The sequence below is a fragment of the Carettochelys insculpta genome, chromosome 4, assembly GCF_033958435.1.
Source record: "Carettochelys insculpta isolate YL-2023 chromosome 4, ASM3395843v1, whole genome shotgun sequence".
Classification (NCBI taxonomy): domain Eukaryota; kingdom Metazoa; phylum Chordata; order Testudines; family Carettochelyidae; genus Carettochelys; species Carettochelys insculpta.
Window position 1 is genome coordinate 88,649,984 of NC_134140.1, and position 24,855 is coordinate 88,674,838.

Consider the following 24,855-nt stretch of genomic DNA (forward strand, 5'->3'; position numbering starts at 1 on the left):
TCTCTTTTGAGGGGGACGGAGGCACCCATCTGTCGCCCTGACATTTCGTCTCGGGAGGTATGCTGCCTGCCTGGGGCCCGTATCCGAGACGTTACAGAGGCATTGTCGAGGATTGTCCGACCCTCAGACTACTATCCCCTGCTTCTCATCCATGTGGGCACTAATGATACTGTGAGGTGTAATGCTGAGCAGGTCAAGAGTGACTACAGGGCTCTGGGGGCACAGGTGAAGGGGTTTGGGGTGCAGGTGGTATTCTCTTCAATCCTTCCTGTTGTGGGTAGAGGCCCGGGCAGAGACAGGTGCATCCTAGAGGTGAATGCCTGGCTGTGTGGATGGTGTCGCCGGGAAGGCTTCGGTTTCTTCGACCACGGGATGCTATTTCAGGAAGAACTGCTAGGCAGAGATGGCGTTCACCTTTCGAGGAGGGGAAAGACTATATTTGGACACAGACTTGCTAACCTGGTGAGGAGGGCTTTAAACTAGGTTTGCTGGGGACAGGGGAGCAAAGCCCGCAGGTAAGTGGAGAACATGGAAACCTGGGAGATGGGTCGGAAGTAGGAGGGAGCATGGGCAACAATGTCAGAGTAAAAAGAGGGCCAGGAAAAAACTGGGGGGCAAGTTCAAATCAATATCTGAGATGCCTATATACCAATGCAAGAAGTATGGGTAATAAGCAGGAAGAACTGGAAGTGCTAATAAATAAATACAACTATGATATCATTGGCATCACAGAAACTTGGTGGGATAATACACATGATTGGAATGTTGGTATTGAAGGCTACAGCCTGGTTAGGAAAGATAGACAGGGGAAAAAAGGGGGGAGGTGTTGCCTTATATATAAAAAATGTACACACTTGGACAGAGGTGGAGATGGACATAGGATATGGACGTGTTGAGAGTCTGTGGGTTAGTTTAAGAGGGGTAAAAAACAAGGGTGATGTCCTGTTAGGAGTCTACTACAGGCCACCTAACAAGGTGGAAGAGGTGGATGATGCTTTTTTTAAGCAACTAACAAAATCATCCAGAGCCCAGGATTTGGTGGTGATGGGGGACTTCAACTATCCAGATATATGCTGGGACACTAATACAGCAGGGCATAGACTATCCAATAAGTTCTTAGACTGCATTGGAGACAATTTTTTATTCCAAAAAGTTGAAAAAGCCACCAGGGGAGAAACTGTTCTGGATTTCATTTTGACAAATAAGGAGGACTTGGTCGAGAATTTGAAGGTGGGAGGCTGCTTGGGTGAAAGTGATCATGAAATCATAGAATTCACAATTCTAAGGACTGGTAGGAGAGAAAATAGCAAAATAGAGATGATGGATTTCAGGAAGGCAGATTTTGGTAAACTCAGAGAGCTGGTAGGTAAGATCCCATGGGAGGAAAAACTGAGGGGAAAAACAACTGAGGAGAGTTGGCAGTTTTTCAGAGACACATTATTAAGGGCCCAAAAACAAGCTATTCCCCTATGTAGGAAAGATAGTAAATATGGGCAAAGACCGCCTTGGCTTAACAAGGAGATCCTGCATGATCTCAAACTAAAAAACGAATCCTATAAAAAATGAAAACTGGGACAAATTACAAAGAATGAACACAGGCAAATAACACAGGAATGCAGGAGTAAAATTAGAAAGGCTAAGGCACAAAATGAGCTCCAACTAGCTACAGGCATAAAGGGTAACAAGAAGGCCTTTGACAAATATATTAGAAACAAGAGGAAGACCAAGGGCAGGGTAGGGCCATTGCTCAGTGAGGAGGGAGAAACAGTAACGGGGAACTTGGAAATGGCAGAGATGCTTAATGACTTCTTTGTTTCGGTCTTCACAGAGAAGTCTGAAGGAATGCCTGACATAGAGAATGCTGGTGGAAAAGGGGTAGAGTTAGTTTTTGAAATAAAAAAAGAACAAGTTAAAAACCATTTGGAAAAATTAGATGTCTGCAAGTCACCAGGGCCTGATGAAATGCATCCTAGAATCCTCAAGGAGCTGATAGAAGAGGTAGCTGAGCCGTTAGCTCTCATTTTTGGAAAGTCATGGGAGACAGGAGAGATTCCAGAAGACTGGAAGAGGGCAAATATAGTGCCCATCTACAAAAAGGGGAATAAGAACAACCCAGGAAATTACAGGCCAGTAAGCTTAACTTCTGTGCCAGCAAAGGTAATGGAGCAGGTAGTTAAGGAAGTCATCTGCAAGCACTTGGAAGGTAGTAAAGTGATAGGGAACAGCCAGCATGGTTTTGTAAAAAAACAAATCATGTCAAACCAACCTGATAGCTTTTTTTGACACGATAACAAGACTCGTAGATAAGGGAGAAGCAGTGGATGTGGTATACCTAGACATTAGTAAAGCATTTGATACGGTCTCGCATAATATTCTTATCGACAAACTAGGCAAGTCCAACTTAAATCGTGCTGCAATGAGGTGGGTGCATAACTGGCTGGCTAATCGCACCCAGAGAGTAGTTGTTAATGGTGGTCAATCCAGCTGGAAAAGCATAACAACTGGGGTTCCGCAGGGGTCTGTTTTGGGACCAGTTCTGTTCAATATCTTCATTAATGATTTGGATATTGGCATAGAAAGTACGCTTATTAAGTTTACAGATGATACCAAGCTGGGAGGGGTTGCAACTACCGTGGAGGATAGGGTCATAATTCAGAATGATCTAGATAAATTAGAGAAATGGTCTGAAGTAAACAGGATGAAGTTTAATAAAGATAAATGTAAGGTGCTGCACTTAGGAAGGAATAATCTGTTTCACACATACAGAATGGGAAAAGACTGTCTAGGAAGGAGTACAGCAGAAAGGGATCTAGGGGTTCTAGTAGATCACAAGTTAAATATGAGTCAACAGTGTGATGCTGTTGCAGAAAAAGCAAACATGATTCTGGGATGCATTAGCAGGTGTGTTGTGAACAAGACACGAGAAATCATTCTACCGCTCTACTCTGTGCTGGTTAGACCTCAGGTGGAATATTGTGTCCAGTTCTGGGCACCCCAATTCAAGAAAGATGTGGAGAAATTAGAGAAGGTCCAGAGAAGAGCAACTAGAATGATAAAAGGTCTGGAGAACATGACTTATGAAGAAAGGCTGAAAGAATTGGGTTTGTTTAGCTTGGAAAAAAGAAGATTGAGGGGGGACATGATAGCGGTTTTCAGATATCTTAAAGGGTGTCATAAGGAGGAGGGAGAAAACTTGTTCTTCTTGGCCTCTGAGGAGAGAACAAGAGGCAATGGACTTAAACTGCAGCAAGGGAAGTTTAGGTTGGACATTAGGAAAAAGTTCCTAACTGTCAGGGTGGTCAAGTACTGGAATAAGTTGCCAAGGGAGGTTGTGGAATCTCCCTCGCTGGAGATATTTAAGAACAGATTAGATAGATGTCTATCAGGGATGGTGTAGATAGTGGTCGGTCCTGCCGTCAGGGCAGGGGACTGGACTCGATGGCCTCTTGAGGCCCCTTCTGGTCCTAGTGTTCTATGATTCTATGACTACCTCTCTGATAGTTGTAAGAAATTTGGTGATTCTTACCACAGAGATGATTGGTTTACTGTCACAAAGATGACTTTATGTTGTATGCATGTTTATTTAGCCGCATGCAGATGCTGTGAGCACACTTAGCACTACCATGGGCAGCTTTAAATTTTCTTGATTGGGGGAAAAAGTGACATCTGGCAATCACAGGTGGAATGCAATGGAAACAGCTAAAAATGCAGGTGCATCAGTTGTCTCTTGTAGACTAGCAGAGCTGAACACCTAAAAAGATGTTGAAGAGATTACCTCTCAAGCCAGCCTGGGAGGGTTCTCTGCTCTGTAGCCTTTTGGGCAACATTGTCAGTGCATACAACAGAAGTTGCCAGTATGTTTTGGATCCCTCTCTGATTACTAATACAGCACATTGAAATGCCCAACAGGATCAGCAACTTAAAATTATTGCAAACTTTGACTCGGAGTCCTGACTTGGATTCAAGTCCATTTCTGCAGTAGAAATGGTAAGAGGTTGAGTTTCCTGATACCAAGGTTATTTTCCCATCTGCTACAGCTTGTGAGAGCATGTTGTATTTTAAGTGTCAAGCCAAACAGTGAATACAAAATTAATTGCAGGAAAGTTTACTAAGGCAAAAATGAAAAAAAGAAAAACAAAGATTTCTATATCCTTTGGAAGACAGGTTCAAGGAACTTCCAAATACATGGAATTAATTTGCACCATGGGGAAAGTATCAAAAAATATTGTGGAGTCCTGTTGCAAATAAAAATATTTTTGTAACTCTTATGAGATCATTATAACTGAATGATGAGTGTAACCCGGAACGTGAAACAATGAATTTCCTAAATTAAGGAACTCGTGTAATAAAAACAAAAAATCCTTTTCTAAGGAGAAAATGAGTTGTTTTTTTTGGGGGGTGGCGGGGGGTTGTGATCCCAAGACAAGTTAATCAGGTTCTAACTGGCTCAAGCTGGCATTTCAACAATCTATTAATTTCTTTACCTGAAGCTGTGTGACATTTTTAAAAAGCTCCTATCATTGGAACGATTAGACATGTGATTTACATCCAGTCTAACCTTTTCAAGTGGATGCCCTCTGATCATCATAGATAGTAAATAACTTAGCCTCAATTAGAAAAATTATGAAGTAATTTTTATTCCCGATGGGTAAGAAGCGCCAACTCCCAGAATCCGCCATATTAATGGCAGCAGTGTTTTCCTGTCGTGTATACAAACTTGAAAAGTGAGACATACTGAAGATTTATGAGATTCTTGCTTGGGAGGGTGGCGGTGGGTCTCCTTCAGTAAGGTGGACCTGTGCTGTATTAATTATCTGTGGATAGCATATTTATTTTAAGTGTTTTTGTGGTGCAGTGTTTATTTGTTTAAGAAACAGTACTTTCAAGCAGAAAGAGAGAGAAAATCAATTGCTCAGAGTCAATCTTCTATTGTTCTCCTAATACAGGATGCTTTATCTTCCAATAAATGAAAAAAACCTGTCTTTCCACCAATCTAGGTGGCAGAATAAACTATTACTCTTAGAACTGAATTGTGCAGGAACATGAAATTAGATTCGCTATAAGTTCTATTTGTGTGATGCCTTAGTGGTTTACATGTTCATAAATCATTTTCAAGATACACAAAGGACTTTTTTCCCCTCTTATTTAAAAGCTAATTTGGTGCTCTGTGCTTCATCCAAAACACACTGGCTTGTAATTATAAGACTTTAATGCATCACTACTAACCATCAAGGAAACCAGTGCCCCAGAAGCTACATGAGGTGCTATGATTTGTTTGGAATTCCCGCCCCCCCCCCCCCCCCCCCGCTAACTTTTAATCAGGACCTTGAAGTATTTCTAAGTCTTCAATAAAGTAAACTTGAAGTCAGGGGTGGCAGGTTTGGGGTGCCCAGAATCCACACCCACTCCACCATGGAAACTCTCCCTCCACTGCCAGTTGCCTAACACTCTGAAAGGAAGTTTGTGGGGCCAAGGGTGCAGGCTGTGGGAAGGAGTTTGGGTGCGGGAGGGGCAGTGGGTGGGGCTCTGGGGAGTCCTGGATGCAGGTAGAGGTCTGGGGTGCAGGCTTTGGGAGCGGGGTTGGGCTTTGAGCTGCAGGAGTGCATGCTCTGGGGAGGAATTTGGGTACAAATGAGGTGCAGGTTCTGGGACAGAGTCTGGCTGTTGGCTCTGGCCTAGGGCAGAGAGTGGAGGTCCTGGGTGCAGGCTCTGGAAAGAAGTTTGGGTGTTGGAGGGAAAGTGGGGGGATTTAAGGGCAGGACAGGAATTTGGGGAAAGAGTTCAGGCTCTGGAGGGAGAGGGGTGCACCAAGGAGTGTGGGGGGGAATGGAGAGAGGTGCCTTACTTACCTGGGCACATCCCCCTCTGGCAATGGCTCTTGGGGAGCTGGGAGTCTCTGCGTCTTGATGCCCCCATGCACTCCCCCGCCTCCCCACACATCCTTCGGGCCCACTTTCAGCCTTCCAAGTGCCTTAAAGTGCTCTGGGGTGGTGGGGGGAAGCCCTTCAACAGGGCAGCAGTGTTAGAGCAGCTTCTGGCCAGTTGCTCACCCCAGTTGCTGGCATGTGCATCCCTGCAGCTGGACTGGGGAGGGAGGGAGAAGTCTCTGTGCCACATGCTGCTCCAGTTGCTGGAGCTCTGCATGGAGACCCTGCCCACTGCCCCTGCATGCAGGGATGCGTGTGCCAACAGCCAGGGTTACTGAGCGGCCGGGAACCGCACTAACATTGCTGCATTACCAGCAGGGCAACTGGGGCATTTTAAATTGACTGTGGATGGCAGGTGGGGCTGGAGGATGCAATGGGGGAGCAAATGGGACATGAGGGGGACTGAGAACAGGGAGCACAGGCAGGTGGCAAGTTATGATGGCACCCAGCGCAATACCCATAACATTCCTGGTACCTTGGCACCTGGGCCTGTATAATTCACTGCCTACCCTTGAAGCTGGAAAAACACTGTAACAAATTTAACGATTCAGTTTGTCCAAATGTAACAATTCAGTTTGGGTTTAAATGGTCCAGGTCACCACTTTTTTTATTAAACAGGCCTGCATCTTTGACCAAGATGAGTATGGTCAATAATGTCCTCGTTACCAGGAGTTTCATTAAAAGAAAAACCTTCAGGGTTTCTGTTACGTGTGTCTTGTAACTTTCAGTCCATTTTCACTCTCTGAGGCACGTGAAATAATGTTTGCACAAAAAAAAACCCAGTAACGTTGAAATAATAACGACCTGTGTTTGATCTAATTGTAGCCTTTATTTTCAAAGGGAAATCACAGCCTGCCACACACGGCACTTTTCAGGGGGACTCCGCTCTTTGTTCTCTTTCCCTCTCTTTGTGCATATGTGTGACTGAGAGCAGGAGAGGGAGAAAGGGGAAGATATCGACAGTTTTGCAGTGCCCATAAAATTAGTGCATCGGATTCCCTGGAAATTTTACCAGAAAACTTCAGCAGCTTGCCAGGCCATTCATCTCTATGTAAAAATCTTACCAAATATTTTTGTGTTCACCAGACTCTCCGGGCCATGTTGTCCCAGGCACTTCTACAGTTTCAGGTATCAGAGAAGGGATGTCCCTTCTCCACAAGGGCCATGAGCAGTTATAGTCTTTGTGCTTGGGAGAGCATAGGGACTGCTGCCTTTGGCAGACCTATTGATGTATTATGCCTCAAAGGGGTAGGAGAGTGACACAGAGGAGCTGAAGCTATGGCTCTAACGCCTCTTAGTCACCAGCGTGAAGTACAGGCAGGGAGGGGAGAGAATACCATTCCATGCTAAAGGCAGCTGTGGCGTGCATGCTCCCCTTAATAGCAGTGCAGCTTCATATTTTCCTGACAAAGGACTTTGCCAAAACGTCACAGTTTAGCTCTCTTCTTTGGGTTGAGGTGCAAGCATAATGTTTTTCACCTAAGAACTGTGCTTATTGTGGGCCACATTCTCCCCTGTGTTAGGGCACCATTCAACCAACACAGAGCTATCTTAAAGTTGAATCACCTGGCAAAGAGAGGATGTCCCCCCAAAAGGTGGAACAATGGTAGTGTAGGGCCACCGTAGCAGTTCCTATACCACTACCGCTGCAGTCCAGCTTAGAGACGGGGTTAGGGAGTATATCCAGTCTGGTCCTACAGTTAGCTGAAAGTTGGTTGCCACAAATAGCTTAGGACCCTTGATTGCCATGGGCACTTAAAACAGCCAGCAAGCTGACCTCAGTTGCGCTGGAGACTGGTCCAAAACTGGTGGGATGGAAGGTTACCCAAAGGCAAGCTTTGCACATTCCATCTCCAAGCCACAAAATCTGGCTGTGGCCATAGAAGAGGATCCGGGCTGACGATGGTGATGCCTTCATAATTGTAGTTAGATATAACGTAGAATTTTACTTGTTCAATTGATGAAGCGGTTTCATAGCTGAATTGGTCTCAGGATATTAGAAGACGTAGTTGCAGGAGGGGCTAGTATCTTTTTCTAGACCATCTTTGGTTGGTGAGAAAGCCAAGATTCTTCAGTTTAATTTAGTATTCTGGGTTGGGGTTTTGAAGAAGGCCTCAGAAAGTTAGTTGCAGAGCTCCCTGCGAAATTCAGCTGGGAAGCAGGGTTTATTTATTTAGATTTATTTCCTGGATGTAATGCTTCTCATATTTTTATCAATTTACTTGTCCTCATATATAAATGCAAGGTTATGAGGAAAATCAAGTTGATAAAATATGGCAAATTTATTGCATCCAGGAAATAAATCTAAGTTTATATATAATTTTCGAGTTATTTCATGAGGGACATTTTTCCTGCAGTATGCAACTTATCAATTCTGCCTTTTAATATAAGTAGTTATTACTGTGGGAAACAGTGGATCAAATGTTAAAAGATTTTACCCCCTCCCAGGTGTTGGCAATTTTACTCAACTATAGGACTGAGTCCATTGACAGCAGGGAAGGAGTTGGAGTTGCATGGAGTGCCATTAAGAACTAGGCATTCAGCATACTGCAGTACTTCTTTCCAATCAGTTTGTTGACTTAGAGTTAAGAGTGCTGAAGTAATTAATATAACCTTTATACAGATTGCACCATTTCTGCTTGGCCATTAAAAATCATCTAAAAACACAGATGACCTTCATGTAAGGTAATGTGCATATATATGATTATTAGCAGTACTATTCTCTGAAAGTTATGTTATACGTTCCAGTAAACTGTTCTAACCCAGAAGACATAATTATAGTCTCTTTCAACATATACGTCGCTAATTACATACTTTACCTCTCAAGGGTATATTTTTACGGTGCCTCTGATTTCACATGTAGGAGCTACAGCATTTCCTTTCTCCAAGCTACAAGCTTTGTCTCAATTGTAACATCCTGCACTCAGCTTTTGCATTCATGTGCCTATCATTTAACGGTTTCTTCATCTGCTTTATTGACAGGGCCTCATGCATCGTTTTTCTGTAATGCTGTTTCAGAAATTTGATTTTATAGTGCTGAAAAATATTCTGGGCACAACCCTAATTATGGAAATGATATCTCTGGTGAATCTTTCAGTACAAAAATCTTTTCACGAGACAAAGCAACACAACATTAAACAGAAACCCTTGTGTTCAACATCGGGATGCACGAAAATTAGAAACTTCCAAAATCTCTAAAAGGAATAATTTTATTTTTTGAATGTGAAAACTAATTACTGATCTTTTGAAATGCTACCAAAAACTTTTATGGTCACTGAGAATTAACTTGAAAATTGTGAAAGTCTGAGGATTTTTGGTTGTTTGCTGTCTTTCAGTATGGCAAATCAACCATGTAAGAGCCCAGGCTGAAGCCCTAACTCAGAAGAGAGATCATCTATGTCTTCACAATTTACCTTTATTTAAAAACTGTTATTGCCTCTACATGGAATGGGAAGGACTTCCAGTGTCTCAGGAAATCTAATTATTGCGGGTGGTATTTGTTGAATGGCACACACTCTAGCTTTCCTGGTAGAATAGTTAATGTGGATCAGATTTGGGAGGGTGGTCAGAGAAGACTGGAAATGGATTACTAAGGAATTCTTGGGGAAAGAATGTAGATGGTGTGTGATGAGATGTTAGAGAACAAAATGGATCAGAATCAGCAAAAATGATGGGAGGGGAACTATCAGGAACAGAAAGTAGCAGCAATTCTGAGTGCATGTCTTCATGGCATAGTAACTTGGGCTGTTAGGTGTTACATCTAGGCCCCTTTCCATCCATACAGTGGGGTTGACAGGCTTGTTGGTCCCCTGGGCAGGGTGTTGGGGGGTCTGTCTCTGTGCCCCCAGAAAGAGCAGGGCCTCAGGTGGAAGTGAGGAGCAGGGGCCAGCTGCCCCCAGGCAGCCATCAGTAATGCCTGAAGCACGCAGCATGGAACTCCACTGGTGATTTAAGGAGCCTGGGACTCCAGCCACTGCCACAGTCACAGGTGCTGGCCAGGAGTTCCAGGTCCATTTTTAAAAAAAAAGAAAAAAATGAAGGTACACATCTTCGAGAACTGGAAGGGACCTCAGGAGGTCATCTAGTCCAGTCCCCTGCCCTCTTGGCAGGACCAAGAACCATCCCTGACATCTATTTGCCCCAATCCCTACATAGCCTCCTCAAGGATTGAGCTCACAAACCTGGGTTTAGCAGGCCAGTGCTCAAACCACCAGACCCCAAGGCATTGCTTCTTTGATGCCTCTGTCAGTGGGCCTGCATTCCACACATAAAAAGTCCTGGTGGTGCTATGCTCTGCTCCACGAAAACAGGCCCATGCAAGTCCGATTGGTCAAAAAGCCCCATGAAAACTGCCAAACAATTAACAGACCAGATTTGTGTCATTGCACTGGGGGAGGTTTCAGCCAGAAAACACCTGCGGGGCATAGTCCAGGAAACGAAACAAAACAAAACAAAACAAAAAACTGGTCCTAGAGACATACAGAAAAAAGCCTGCAGCGTGACTGCATCAAAAACAAACATCTCAAACCAAGCCCACAGTTACTTTCTAGGTGCTACTTTGGCAAGTAGCCAGCCTAGATGGAGTATAAGCTAAAGCTTTAATGATTTTGCACCGGCTAATAAACTGCCCTGACAATGTGGGCTAAATCCCTGAAGCAATGATAGACTTGCAGTACCATTCCAAAATGTCCTCTGTTTGCCCAGAAGGACAGACCCCAACTTCTCCCACAATTAATGGAGAAAGAATCAGCCCAAAAAATTCTGTGATGTGTCCCCTAAAGTCCTAACAGTGAGTCACACAGAGGGTCTGACTGTAGCACTAGTGGGGGCAGGGGATAGTAATTCGTGTCTGGCTCAGTGGAGAGGCTATATGCAGTTGGGCTGGGCAGACCCAGGCTCTACTCATCTGTAGAGTTGGTATCTGCATCTGCAAAAATGATCCATGCATATTAGGGGGATATCCACATACTTGCAAGATTCTAGATACAGAATGTGTATCTGTATCCCCAAAAATGAGCTCTGCTTATCTGAGTTAATGCTGCACTGTAGACAGGAAGGAAACATGAAGAGTGACACACTGTTTTGTTATCAATAACATTCCAGTAGCCTACTCATTTGAGAAACTGGTAGTTCCGGTCACATTACGGAAGGATTAAATATTGTCTTGATTCAAATATCTATGTGGATACTTGTATGTTTACAGTTTTCAGCTAGCTGTACAGTTCAGCTACAGTCTACTAGAGCCATCCTGCCCCTATCCTTGTCATCCTGAAACACTCTATTCTCGCTCAGGGGTGCACCAAATGGGGGACAGCCCCCTCTGGGGCTCATGAAATTTCATAAGGGGGCCACAGCGCAATCAGCTGCTGAGTGTCAGGTTCATCCCTCTCATTAAAAATGTTGAAATAAGTTACTATTTTTATGTGTGTATTTGCATTTATATACCAACTAATAAAATTTTTACATTCTACAACTTATTTTCTTACATATGCAGAATGTTTTTTTTTTCATATGAACTAAACTGAAATTTCTGTTGGTTTGGATTACATTAGACAGGTTGGGGTGGGAGCTAGTTGCCAATTCCAGGGACAAAAAGTGGGGCCCAGTGTAAAAAGTTTGCTCACCCTTGGTCTAGCTCATTCCCTGTGTCTCTGATCTGCTCTCCTCTGAGTGGCTAGGAAAGGGAAATTAACTCTGCTACAGAGCTGAGAAGAGCAAAGTGGAGTGTGAGAGGACGCAGATGCTGTCCCTTTGTGCTGAGTTAAGGTTATAGCCTGCAGTGTAAATTTCCTAAAACACTGGTTAGTTTTATTTTGTCAGTCAGATTTGTGTATTGTAGACGAAATATCTTGTAGAAGAGGGTGAGAGGAAAGAGGCAATAGATGACAGGAGAAATAATGGAGAACTAGTAGATGTGTATATTGATAAAGACATGGTACTCTGGAAGTCTGGAAGAGGCAGTAAGGAAATGAAAGAGCATGTGGCTTCTTTAGGAAAGGAAAGGAAACAGAATACATCTTCAGTGGAAAGTTCAAGGAATCAATATGCCTAGTTTGTAAACAGTGAAGAAAGAAATCAGTAAGTTTGTGGTGGGGCATCTAAGTGCCTTAACAGTAATTAATTTCCTCCATTTTATAGTCTCCTCTCTGGGTCTGCACCTTCAATTGTCTAGTGAAATTAGACGTGGTACACTTTTTATGGGAAATAACTCCTGTGCTTATCATTTTTCAGGGCAGGTCACTGATGCTGATCAAAATCTGTTATGAGCCCTCGATCAGTTAAACGTAAATGACTTATTTTGCAGAACTTCATCAGATAGGTAATAACTTAATGGCAGAGCTAAGACAGGAATATAGGAAGCCTAATGCTTGTTCTGATAATTACCCAACCAGTGTGGCTCTCTGTGTGTGTTGTTAATGGCAGTATAAACCTTTCTTTTCCTCCATGATTATGAAATAAAAATTCAAGGCTTTTTTCCCCCTTATTTCCCTCCTTGCATGGTCAACTTTCAGAACACCACAGGAATAATTAGTTTGAATAACACTGACTGGAGTGTTTGTTGGTGTTCCAGCAAGGCCTGCTTTTTTATGCCTATCAGAAAGACATATTTAAATAGCGTGAAGAAAGCAGTACAGTAAAGCTTAAAATATCTACAGTAAGCTCTGTCTTAACTGGCATTCCATCATCTGGAATTCTCAAATAACCAGCATTTTAACCATAAGTACATTTTAGGTATGAAAAATGTAAGTATGGTATAGTGAAAGTAAATACAAATAAATACAGCAAATACAGTATACGTGTACAGTGTACAATACTACTGTTGTTAGTAATTAAAGTACTCTGCATACATTTTTGTTTCTTAATACCTAATCTTGTTTTTCTTTAGTGTTCTGCATTGCTAGGTATACCTCTCTATTATCCAGAATATTTGAATATCCAGCAACCTCCCACAGTTCTGGGGCTGCCAGATATGAAGGAGTTTACTTGTATCATCCTTGTAATATAAATAGTGAGAAATGCATCTTGTGCACAGTTAACCATCTGACTATTTATAGTGCAAATGACTTTTGACATTCTTCACATTTGTTATTTCAGTACTGGATACCAGTGTATTTACTATTCACCTGAAAACATTGCCAAGGCAAAAGAAATTCTCAGCAACATCAATCATCTACATCCCCTCATATCAAGCCATGCAGACCTGCTGCTTAATTCTGCAACCCAGCATTCTCCAGACAGCTTGAAGAATTCTTTAAAGATGCTTTCTGAAAAAGTAAGATTCAAATCTTTATTGCAATGGAAAATGGAATGAGCAGATGCCTGGCTGCTGTCTTTTTCTGCATAAATTGACTTTCAGCATATCCAAGAAATGTTAAGTATGAGCTGTTAAAATCAGCTTCAAAACGTTGCCATAAGAAAGGAACACATGAGTCATATTTCCATTTGCATTATTATTGAGCAGTTCTTTTAAGCTTTCCATGTAGGAAATAATACAGTTTACAGACCAAGTATTTATTTGAAAGTGTAATTTTTATTTCACGTCTGAACTTTCTTCTAGTGGCCATGCACTGGGAATTTATGAAACATAAACGGCTTGTCTACACTTGCCCCCAACTTCGAAGGGGGCATGGTAATCAGGGTGCTGGGAGATTACTAATGAAGTACTGCAGTGAATATGCAACCCTTCATTAGGCTAATTTCCCCCACATCAACTTCAAAGCACTTCATTAGTAATCTCCCAGCAGCCTGATTACCACGCCCCCTTCGAAGTTGGGAGCAAGTGTAGACAAGCCCAAATTGTCTTGAATTCTGAGGCATGATAAGGGATGCTGTTCCATGGAACTTCTTACAACTTATTGAACCTACCACTTATAGTGGAAGCCATCCTTGTGAATCAATTCTGGTCCAGCGGCATGACATTCACCATGGAAAGCAGTGTGGTCTGAATGAATGGGCACAGGAATGGGTGTCAGGAGGTTTTAGAGTTTAATCTTGCTTCTGCACTGACTGACTTTGTCGCCTTGGGCATGTCCCTTCACTTTCCTGCCTCAGTCTTCCTATCTCTGTTACGGGGATAATACCTAATAACTGCACAAAGAAATTAGTGGGTTAGTTAACTGATGCCTCCAGAGTATTTAGAACATATGTCATGCTATGCAAATATTAAGAATTTGTCACAATAACTAGTGCTTATGTTTAGAACTAGACACAGCACCTCTATGTCAAAGTGGGTGAGCTAAATTCAGCCAAATAAAGAACACTAGGCTGTACTGGGCCTGCAGAAGCCAGGAAATGGGAGGCAGAAAGCAATATTTGGGACAAGCTGTTCCTGGGGAAGGTGAGTCACGATGGAGTGGAACTAACTCCTGTTGTGGTTCCCCACTGCAAGGGACGGGTGTTCAGGAATGGAGTTCTCGGGCTACTGCTACAAGAAAGGCACAGAGTTGACTAGAGCTAGGAAACTGCCAAAGGGTCCTTGAAGCCTGAGAAAAAAGAAGTGAGTTCAAAGACTGGTTTTCTGTGTTTTAGTTGCCTGTTTAAGAGAATAAGCCTTCTTAAAGGAGAGTGGGTGTGGTGGCAAGTGGCTAGAAGCTGGGGAGAAGCCAGTGTTGTCACTGTGACCACTGCCTGGTAGGCTTATAACCTTCCTCTGTAATGTGATCTGTCTCAGGCTTCATGGCATTAGCAGTAATCATTTTACTTTGTCTCCAACTATTGTGAAATAGGCAATATTGTGATCTGCGGTGCAGCATTGCACTAACAATGCATCTTTCAATGTGGGAGATTCAAATATGAGTTTTGAGCTCAATCTCATTCTATGCAGAAGGTATTGTAAGTACAATGTAGGCCCATTTCCCGCTGAAGTCAGATGTTAACTGACGACTGTGAAGTCAACAAGAAAGCAGTCCACAGGAAGTACACGTTCTGTGAAGAAGGGGAGCCAAATGTCACTCTCCATTACAGTTTTGTACAAATCCACAGCAACTCCACTGAAAATCAGAGGGGTGGCCAAGTTAGTCTGTATCTTCAAAAACAACAGGGAGTCCTGTGGCACCTTATGGACTAACGTGTTTTGGAGCAAAATATTTTGTGGGCAAAGAACTGCTTTGTCAGATGCAAGAGTAGGGGGTTCCCACTCCTGCATCTGACAAAGCAGGTCTTTGCCCACAAAAGCTTATGCTCCAAAGTATCTGTTAGTCTATGAGGTGCCACAGGACTTCTTGTGGTCCCTTGAGAATAATACAGCTAGACTGAACTTGAGTAACAAAACCGAAAGCAGAATTTGGCCTGGAAAAAAAAGGAGTAATCTCATTTTGCTTCAGAGCAAGTATGGGATTCCGGAGGGAGCCATAGTAAGATCCCTCGGCAAAAGCAGAGCTGCTCTGACATGAGTATTCAAAGGAGGAGGAGACGCATTGTATTGGGATAGAGAGAGAGATCTTTTATGGTGCAGATTTCAGCACCTTACTATTTTGGAACTAAAGTTTCAGTCCTGATCTGTTTCTTTCCTCTGTCTCTTGCCTCCTGTAATTCTTCACCTTACTGAGTGGGGGGGGGGAAGTAGAAGCCTTGTGAAATGAGGCAGAGGACAGTTGCATAAATAACAGCTTTAGGACAGCAGCCTAGTTTAGAAGCTGGGCAGAAAATCCCATCAGAGTACACAACTCAATGTGATGATTCTCTGGCTGTCCAGGACTGAGTCACTTTGTAACTCCAAATTTCAAGCTTGTTGGAGTTTTGGCTGTGCTTGGCTGGGTGGCAGCTCCTATCAGGCATTGAAACTCTCTACTTTGAGATATGCCATTGCTTACTTTGACTTGCAGTTTAACAATAACGAATCCTTCTGAAGCATTTACCTGGGCTATCCAGCCTCTGACACCGGCTCTTCATAGAACTACCAGCCTGCTGTTCTGAAATGATCAGAACACACCAGCTCGTCAGAGTCAGAGCAGGTTCAGCATTTTGCTGAATACCACAGCACTGAGGTATATTTACAAGAGAGACAATCATAAGTTGTCATCAAGGATTCAAGTGATCCTGAGAGAGAATATTAGAAATAAATGGTTATATATTAGACAAAATTATGAGACTAAATTTAACTCACATGTTAAACTCCTATCTAAAGAAGCTTCATCTCATCCAAAGTCTTTTGCAGCATTTTCAGGCAAGATTGGCTGAGATTTCGTTCTGATGAATGTGATGGTGTCTGTTTTTCCCTCCTGCATGTATCCCCAAATCTCACTGTCTGTTGTCAAGGGTTGGATGACTGCCTGTGGTTCGTTTTCCTGCATACTGTTTCATGTTGATGTCACATCCCTTTGGTAACATCTGACTTCATATGTAAATGGGCATCCACTTTGCTTATTTTAGATAAGCGGTAAGTGTCCAAAAGCCCAAAAATGAACAACTCGTATCTAAACAGAAAAAGATACATTATCTTGAAATGCTGGATAACTCCCCCAAGCATCCTCCAGAGAGAAGGTTCGGGAGTGAAAGTCAGGAAGACAGTCATACTAACACACACACAAATTTTGAGTAAATAGACTGTGTAAAAAGTTTGTGAACCTCCAGCAGTAAACATATATCACATTACAGATCACTGTGAGTGCACTGTTCTTAAAATAGGGGTTACAAAAAGTACAGTTTGGTGTTATTTATTAAGGACTGTCTTGTATTCACATGCATTGTGGCTCTTGAGGTTTTTATTGAAGGGTTTTTTTTGTTTTGTTTTGTTTTGTTTTTTAACCAATTTGGAAAAAATGGCTGCTCTTGCTATTTTGGTTGCCACCCCTATAACAGACAATAGGGGCCTCCCATGGTTCAGCAAATTCTCTGGTTCGGCACCAGTCAAGACCTGAGGGTTGTGAGACTAGAGGGTTGTATTAGCCTGTATTAGCAGCATGTCTCAAAAAGAGGAAGAGATGTAGAACCAGCCTGAGATGCGAAAGGTTGACACTGTGCTCCCTTTTTAGCATTCAGAGAGCTCTCCTTCAGAGCCGCATATGTCATAACCCCTTTTAGCAGCAGCCAGGCCACCAGAGAGGTCATTTTGGAAGCTGTGACTACCACCCTGCATGACTCTCCCCACTTCAAACTTTGGGATGAGTGTGTGAATGCTGTTTCAAAACACTATTGGCTAGGAGGAGACGAGTAATACATGTATCTATTAAGTTGAAAACAAAAAATAATGTGCAATAAAAACAGCAAATTTTATTTGGATTTTGTTTTAGAGAGCTTTATTAGATGCACCTCAGGCAAAAATTATACCAAAAAAGCCCATCAAATCAGTGGCTGCAAAACTCTGTTTGTCTGGGTTTTTTTTCCCTGTGTATTGGACAGGATTTATTATTCATACATTATTCATTATTTGCTTCAGTGATTCTTTTTGATTTTTTTTTATTTTAATTCATTGGGACAAACTTTTTTATTTAAGTTTTCTGTTAATTAAAGAAACCCTTGTCTAGCCACAAATGTATCAACATTTGCAGCTTGCATGGTGCTTGCTGAATACATTTTCCAGCTAAGATTTTTTTCTTTTCCGTATTTTTCTCAAATTAGTCAGATATCTAAGCACATTTGCAAAGCTTGCATTTCTTTGTGCATGCTGGCCTTGCAAGGATTAGCAAAAATTTATAAATAGTGATGTTCTGTGAATTTAGCTGTGCAGAAGAAAATGTTCTTTTAGGACAGGAGTGGGCAATAATTTTCACACGCTCAATTTTGGTACTGGTTGCAGTCAGACTCTGGGCCCCCTGGAATGGGCAGAAGGACGGGCTGAGGGCTACAGACAGAGACAAAGAGAGCTTGTGAGTGTGGAAAAAGAAACTTTCTGTGTGACAAGACAGACTTTGTGACACAGATTGCGTGTGCTGCAGTATTTATGTGACAGTGACTGTGTGTGTGTGGCACAAACTAGGTATGTGTGACAGTAACATAGTGTATGTGCGCTGGCTGCTGCTGGATAAGTTTGAGAGAAGCCACCCTCTGTCTCTCTGAGTGAAATCTATCCTGCTTAGTAGTCTTCTGCCTCCCCTTCTCTGGACTCCTGAGTGAGTCACTTGCCATCTATGCTTCTCCCTCTCCCCAGTCTCTACTAATCAGCTTGTTTCTTAGGCTCAGAATTAACACTTCGTATGTTCCTCCTCCACAAACACCAGCAACTATCAATCAGTGTTTGCTACGACGCACATCAGTTGGCCTCCAAAAATTGTCATGTTCCACATGGATTCAGTTCTTCTTGCAGTTCTGCAAACATCAGACTATTGTCTAGACTGTGCTTGCAATGCCAATGACAGAGATGGAGACAGTGGGGAGGATCATGCAGATTTATGGGATTTTGAACAAGATGCAATAATAATGGGATATAGATGACATTAAGGGATAGAGACATTTGCGCTCTTTCAAGTTGATCCTTTGCTTCTGGTCACCACTCCGTGCAGTGTCAAAATGTCTCTAAAGAGTGCTCTGCACAATAGCAGGTTGCACATAGGGGTCATGTCTACACAGCAAAGTTATTTCAAAATAATTTTGCTAGCATATACTCAATGCAACCACAATTTCGAAATAATTTCAAAACAGTGGTTGGCTTCTTTGGAAATTGATGAACCTCATTGTACAAAGAATAGCGTCTATTTTGAAATAGGTATTTCGAAATAAGGGCTGTTAGGACAGGCCGTGTCTACGCTTGGCCAAAATTTCCAAAGGGCCATTGGAGAATACTAGTGCTGCTGGTCATGGCACTTTGAAAGGATCCCCCTGATAGGAATAAGGGGATTTCGAAGTTTGCGGGGTCCTTTCAAAAAGGGCCCCATGTAGATGAGCCACAAGCAATTGAAACACAGCACTTTCGAAGCGCCACGGCCAGCAGCATGCTAGTGAATGCCTCAGTAGTATTCTCCAATTTGGTCATTGGTGTGGCCCTTTCGAAATTTTGTCCAAGTGTAGACACAGCCACAGGGAATACAGCCTATTTTGAAATAAACCATAGTGTATCCAATGGCTCTATTTCTAAATAAGCTCTACGGCTATGTCAATACATGCCCCTCCCCTTTGGAAGGGGCATGTGAATGAAGCAGGTCAAAATGTTATTGAGGTGCTGATATGAATATTTAATGCTTCATTTGCATAATGGCAGCCACCCGGAGCGTCAAAAGTGCTGCTTTTGAATTGCAAACTAGCCGTGTACATGGGGTTCCTTCAAAAGGAAACCCCAATTTCAAAAGCACTCTTCTTCCCAATTTTTTTTTGGGAAGATATGTGCTTTCAAAATCAGGGTCTCCTTTCCAAGGAATCCCGTCTATACATCTAGTTTGCATTTCAAATGCAGTACCTTCAAAGTTCCAGGTGGCTGCCATTGTGCAAATGATCTGCTGAATATTCATATCAGTGACTCATTAGCATTTTCAACCCACTTCATTTACATGCCCCTTCCAAAAGGGAAGGGTATGTGTAGACATAGCATATGTGTGTAGAAGCTCTACTTTGAAATAGTAGAGGGCTATTTCGAAATGCACTTTGTGTGTAGCAGCATTATTTTGAAATAAGGTATTCTGGAATCTCTCTTCTGGAATAGCTTATTTCAAAATAATGCTGCTGTGTAGACATACACTGGGACACCTACTGATACAAACACTTCCCCTGAGCAACACCTACTGAAGTAGCCAAGCATGAACACATACTAGTGGACACTAATCGTGACGTGCATTGACCAAAATTTGTGATGTTCAGTAGGAGTCTTTCCAATGACTTCGGTATGCTTTTGATCAGAGCATAAGTGAGAATACAGAAACAGCATACTGCACTAGGAATTTGGCAATTAGCACTGACTTTGCATTTAAATCATTAGCAAGCAGTCTTGGGGTTTTATCTATATATAGAGAGAGTCAACCTTAATTTATCCAAACTTAGATTATCCAATAGGCATGTTTAGTAATTGAGGGAATGATCCATGTGATGGGTCAGTTGCACAGAAAAATATCTTTTTTCAAAGCCTGAATTAATTAAATTACTTTTTCTCCACACATTCTGATAAAGAAGTATTCATATTTCATATTACGGGCCAAATTCACCTTTGTTGCACTCTATTTGTATCTCCAGAATTACACTAGGGATGACTTTGGCCCATCTCTATTACAGAAGTCCTGCTATGACATAGTTCAGGATTCTTAAGCCTTGTAGATCCATGTGTCCAAGGAAAAGTTTGAGAATCTCAAAAGTCAGATTTTACTGGGGCGTGGGTCAGGAGATCAGATAACCTTCTCTGGTTCGTTAAATACATCTGTGTGACACCTATTAGGTAAGACTTTTTATATGCTGTGGTCAGCCAGCAAGCTGAAATATGTTGCATCAGGTTTTTAAGAGGCCTGATGATCTAAATTAACATGTTTCATGCTTGTCTATGGAGACTTGGAATGAGCTACACTGACATGGCATGTATTCATTTCTGAAGGGAAGAGAGTTGCTGAAGGAAGCTATTTGAGTTACTGATAACATTAACCTAGCACATGGTGAGATAAACCTAGGATGAGACAGGGAACACTGAAAAGGAGCAAATCCTGTGGGTCCAAGGCACAAGATTCTGGTGTATTTTGGTTACAGTGAGGATGAGCTAGGAATTAAGATGCACAGGGGTACTGGGTCCTCCATTCAGGGAAGCTGAGCTCCCGGGGATTTCTGCTCACTATCACAAGGGGAATTCTGGGGGAGGCTCCCCTCCCTATCTGTGTGTTTTAATGGCTTTCGAATAAGAGGGTCAGTCACAGCTCCTTCTTAAAAAGATACCGTAGAGTCGGCCCAATACTATTTTATATTAGGTTCCCTGAAGGACATCTGTTTAAGGTACACATAGCCCACTCGAGAGAAAACACCATACAGGAGATTTACAGTGATGCTGCTTTTAGATAGTCATGATCTCTCATAGCAAGGAAAGAGAGAGAAACGGAGGAATGGACCATTTAATTACTCTCCTCTGTGTTCTAATAGCTAATAGATTAGCTGGACCCGAACTGAGCCAAGGATGACTTTGAAAGCGACAGTTCATAGCATGTCAGTGAGACACTAAAGGTCATATGTATTAAGGAGGAAGTTTACCATGGATAAAGTAAATTGCAGCACACACCGCTAGTTTCGCTGGAGAAGGTATTGGGTATTTTATTAGGAAACACTGGTCAAACAAGTTCCCTCTAGTTAACCCATGGAGAAGTACAGAGTGCCTTTCTTCAAGCTGGCTGTTCTCTCAGGATCCACAGGAGGCCAAGCTCATCCGTGGGAAAAAGCTGTTTGCCACTGCACTGGGCCTGACCCTCGCAGCTATCGATATTCCCAGCAAAAGATAATCCAGACTCCTATATGGAAAAGGTGTCAGATAGATCATCTGTTCTGCTAAAGGCTGGTGTACCAAAGAGGAAAAAAGTAGTTTTACTACCCTGGTCTGCTCTGTCTCCATCACTGTCCAAGCATAGTTCATGAACAATGCGGAGAATGTTCTTGTATGTTCAAGTGATGGCTGAAAAACAGCTGAGTCACTGCTCTGCATGGAAGGAGAAAAAGCCCATGTGCAGAGGACTGCTCCATGTATCAGCTGGGGAAGCAGAAGATCTGCCCCCATGTTTGCACCAGGAAATTCCAAGTCGTGGCTCTAGTCACTTGACATGGTGGTAGGGAAAACACCTGCTCGCTTCCCATACTTAGGGTCAGAAGAATGGGGCAGCATTTTTGTCATTCTGTGGACTCAGATCCAGAACAAGTGAGGGGTTGTGTTACCACCTGCATCTAACTGTGAGAGACTTAACTGCTTTGTTTCTGTGGCTTACAGCCTGGACACTAACAGTCAGTGATTGTTTGCTATATAGACCTTGTTCTATATAGTGGTTTGATCAGAGCCAAGCAGCCTCTCTACAAACAGCCCCACTCAGGCTGTCTTATGCAAAGGTAACTCCAGCATCTGCCAGTTTTGCATTTCCCTAGACCATCTGCCTTGAAGCCTCTAGTCCACTCCTCGAAAATTCATAGAAATAACTAAGTTTACTCCTTTTACAGCTTAATAACTGGGTTGAATACATCCTCCCTGTCAAGCCCAGCATTGTTTGTTTGTTGTAAAAACAAAACAAGTTTATTAACAAAAGGACATAAAAATAAAGTTAGAGTTACAAACAAGAGTTAAAAGTACACTTGGAAATGGCTGAGACTGAACAACTGCGACCCGTTTAGAGTTCTTACACATTTTTTTATTCCCAGAGACTTCAGGCCACAGGCCCTTTTCCTCAGCTTGCAATAGCTCTGGCCTCCAGTGTTTGTGTAGCAATGCATGCCAAATTCACTGTTTGTCCTCAAACTCAGAGTAATCTCATGCTGCTCTTCTCTTCTTGTAGACTTCCCATCCCCCTAGATGGGTCATACATTAGTCTGGTTTCCATTGTGTTCTATCATACCTTGTATAATTTCATTGTAGGCAGGTAGGTAGCTCCCTTCCCTCCTGTCAGATTTTAAAGCATAATATCATGAACTATCCATATTTTTTCATTCAGTATTAATGGACAGATTTCACAGTGATATTAATTATCAGTGGGTCATCAGCATTCAGAAAGGACCTTACTCAGTGCACATTTGTAATATAATATTGTATATGATCAGATGATTCAGTCACTTCTCATTTGCAGCTCAGGACCCCCACACCCTCCATTGTTATGTTCTCAAATAGTTTCTCTCTCTTGTGGGAGTATCCACATCATGTTGTTGTGCTCCCTGCTGCCCCCATTTTATCTCGTATGTAAGTAGATATTCATTGTCTTTGCCTGACAAGCAAATGAGCATTCGTTTATCGAGGTCAGAATGGGCTTATGCTCTTTGACATTTTTAAGAATGGAATTCTAGCACATATTTGTAACTTCATACAGACCCACTACATACTTCATACATATATATTAATGACCAATGAGTTGTTCATTTTGCAACTCCTGACCCTGCTCCCACAGCTGGACCGTGGACAGAGTGGGGCAAGCCCCCAACCCCACTGCCTGGGTGGAATGCCAGAGGGTGGAGCAGCACAAGTTGGGGTGGGGGGGGCACTTTTCTGCAGCCCTCCTATTTTTTTTCATGGCCCCTGGCCACAGCATCTATCATCTCCTGGAGGTTGGGGGTGGGGGAAGGTGGCCGTGATAGTTTCTGTCCCCACCCTAAATCGAGCTTGGCCAAGTATCGCTGTCTGTTTACACCACTGGGGAGTAGGCTAGGCCTGTTTCTCTCATATCCTCCTGCATCTCAGAGTCGTCTGCTGGGATGATGTTGGTAAACACTCCCAGAGCTGTGAGTCTTTTAGTTAACACTACTTAGGTGAATGGGACATTATGCAATTCTAAAGCTATTGTGCTGCTTTCTTTTTAGATATGATGTCATTTGTTATGCTTGAGTCACATTTTCAAACTTGGCCTTGTAACTGTAAGAGCTAAAATTTTTGCTTAAAGAAATCTGTGATTCTGACATCATCACACAGCTAACTCCAAAAGTTTGTCCTTAGGCTTGATTCTATATTACCTATACTTATGACTTTATTCCAACACTGATCTAAGCTCATGCTCTGTATATACACTTCAGTTCCACTTGTAAGCATTGCCTCCCTTGTGCTACACTTGTATTTATTTGATTTCCTCTTTTGGAAAGAAAATTATGAAACTAATCACATTTTTCGTTTGATATTTGTTGGGACGTGCTTAAAAGAGCAGCAAACTGATAACTGCTCAGATCATTATTCCTATAGAAACCTGTCTCTACAGAGAGGATTTGGAATTAGAGTAAAACAAGACAGATGGGCTTCATCGCAGATACTGTAGCTTTTGCATTAACTTTTAGAGTAGTGGAATTTCAGAGTCTGGCAGTGCTCCAGAACCTGACATTGATCCCCAGTGGCTGGTATAAGTTCCTTTCTGTGTCTCATAGCAATTGATATCCATTCTATCTAAACAAACTATGTATTTTAGTAATTACATTTACATTATTCCTTTACACACTTAGGTCTAACTGCCAATTAATTTATTTTCCAGACAGAATTATTTGTGCATGCATTCAAGGACCAGCTAGTCAGAAGTGCCCTTTTAGCGCTATACACGGCCCGTCCAGGTTGTGTCCTCAAGAAGCCAACCGTGCCCAGGAACAATGTGGAGGTGCGTGGTAGTCCACAGCATCAGGACCGTTCACCTCACATCAAGCGGCAGAACTCTATACCTCACCATTCAGAGTATGATGAAGAAGAGTGGGTAAGTAGCCATAATGTTCTTGCTTAAATATCTGTAAAAATCCACATCTGAGTTGAGACAAAAACAATTTTTAATCTCTGTGTCTCCTTTTGTTAAAGACTATTTTACAAATTTAAATACTGGTTTATTTTATGAATAAATAGATCCAATTTTGAGTCATTTGAATGCCAAAAATATTTTTCTAATGAAGTCCATGAAAATAACTTGAAAACATGTTCTGATGAATAATTTGTTTCTGTGGACAGCTCAGTTTGTGCACATAACAGTGACGGAAGTGAACATCTTCATGACCAGATGCGCAAAAAACTATGCTATTTGCTTACCTCAATCCTTTTTGTCATTTAAGCACATAAAAAGAGGAATCAAAACAAGTATGATATCAAAATGCAATTTTTGCCAAGGGTGAACATAAATTGCTTAAAAATGCATGAACCATCACTGAAAGAGGATTGTTTTCTCTGAGTCTTTTCTTAGAGAATATTTGAAATGCCTTAAGAGAAGCAAACATGGTTTTTAAACGTCAACATTCTTTGCAGATCTTTCAGTGATTTGTACAATTCATACAGCTGAGATTTTGTGGATCGGTTATTTCAGTAGATGCTTTTATGATTGATCTTCTCCCTCACCACCTTCCTTTTACATTCTCCATTGTATTTCTTGTCCATTTCTTATGCTGA

General features: G+C 42.2%; 1 protein-coding gene across 2 annotated transcripts in view; it reads left to right on the forward strand.

Annotated features, from left to right (window-relative positions):
* INPP4B (inositol polyphosphate-4-phosphatase type II B) overlaps positions 1-24,855 on the forward strand; it is a 295,449-nt gene that overhangs the window by 180,128 nt on the left and 90,466 nt on the right. For both annotated transcript variants that reach the window (XM_074991914.1, XM_074991915.1), the window contains 2 exons: positions 13,023-13,200; positions 23,966-24,178. In XM_074991914.1, the coding sequence (XP_074848015.1) occupies positions 13,023-13,200; positions 23,966-24,178 (391 nt within the window). The remainder of the gene's footprint in view (positions 1-13,022; positions 13,201-23,965; positions 24,179-24,855) is intronic.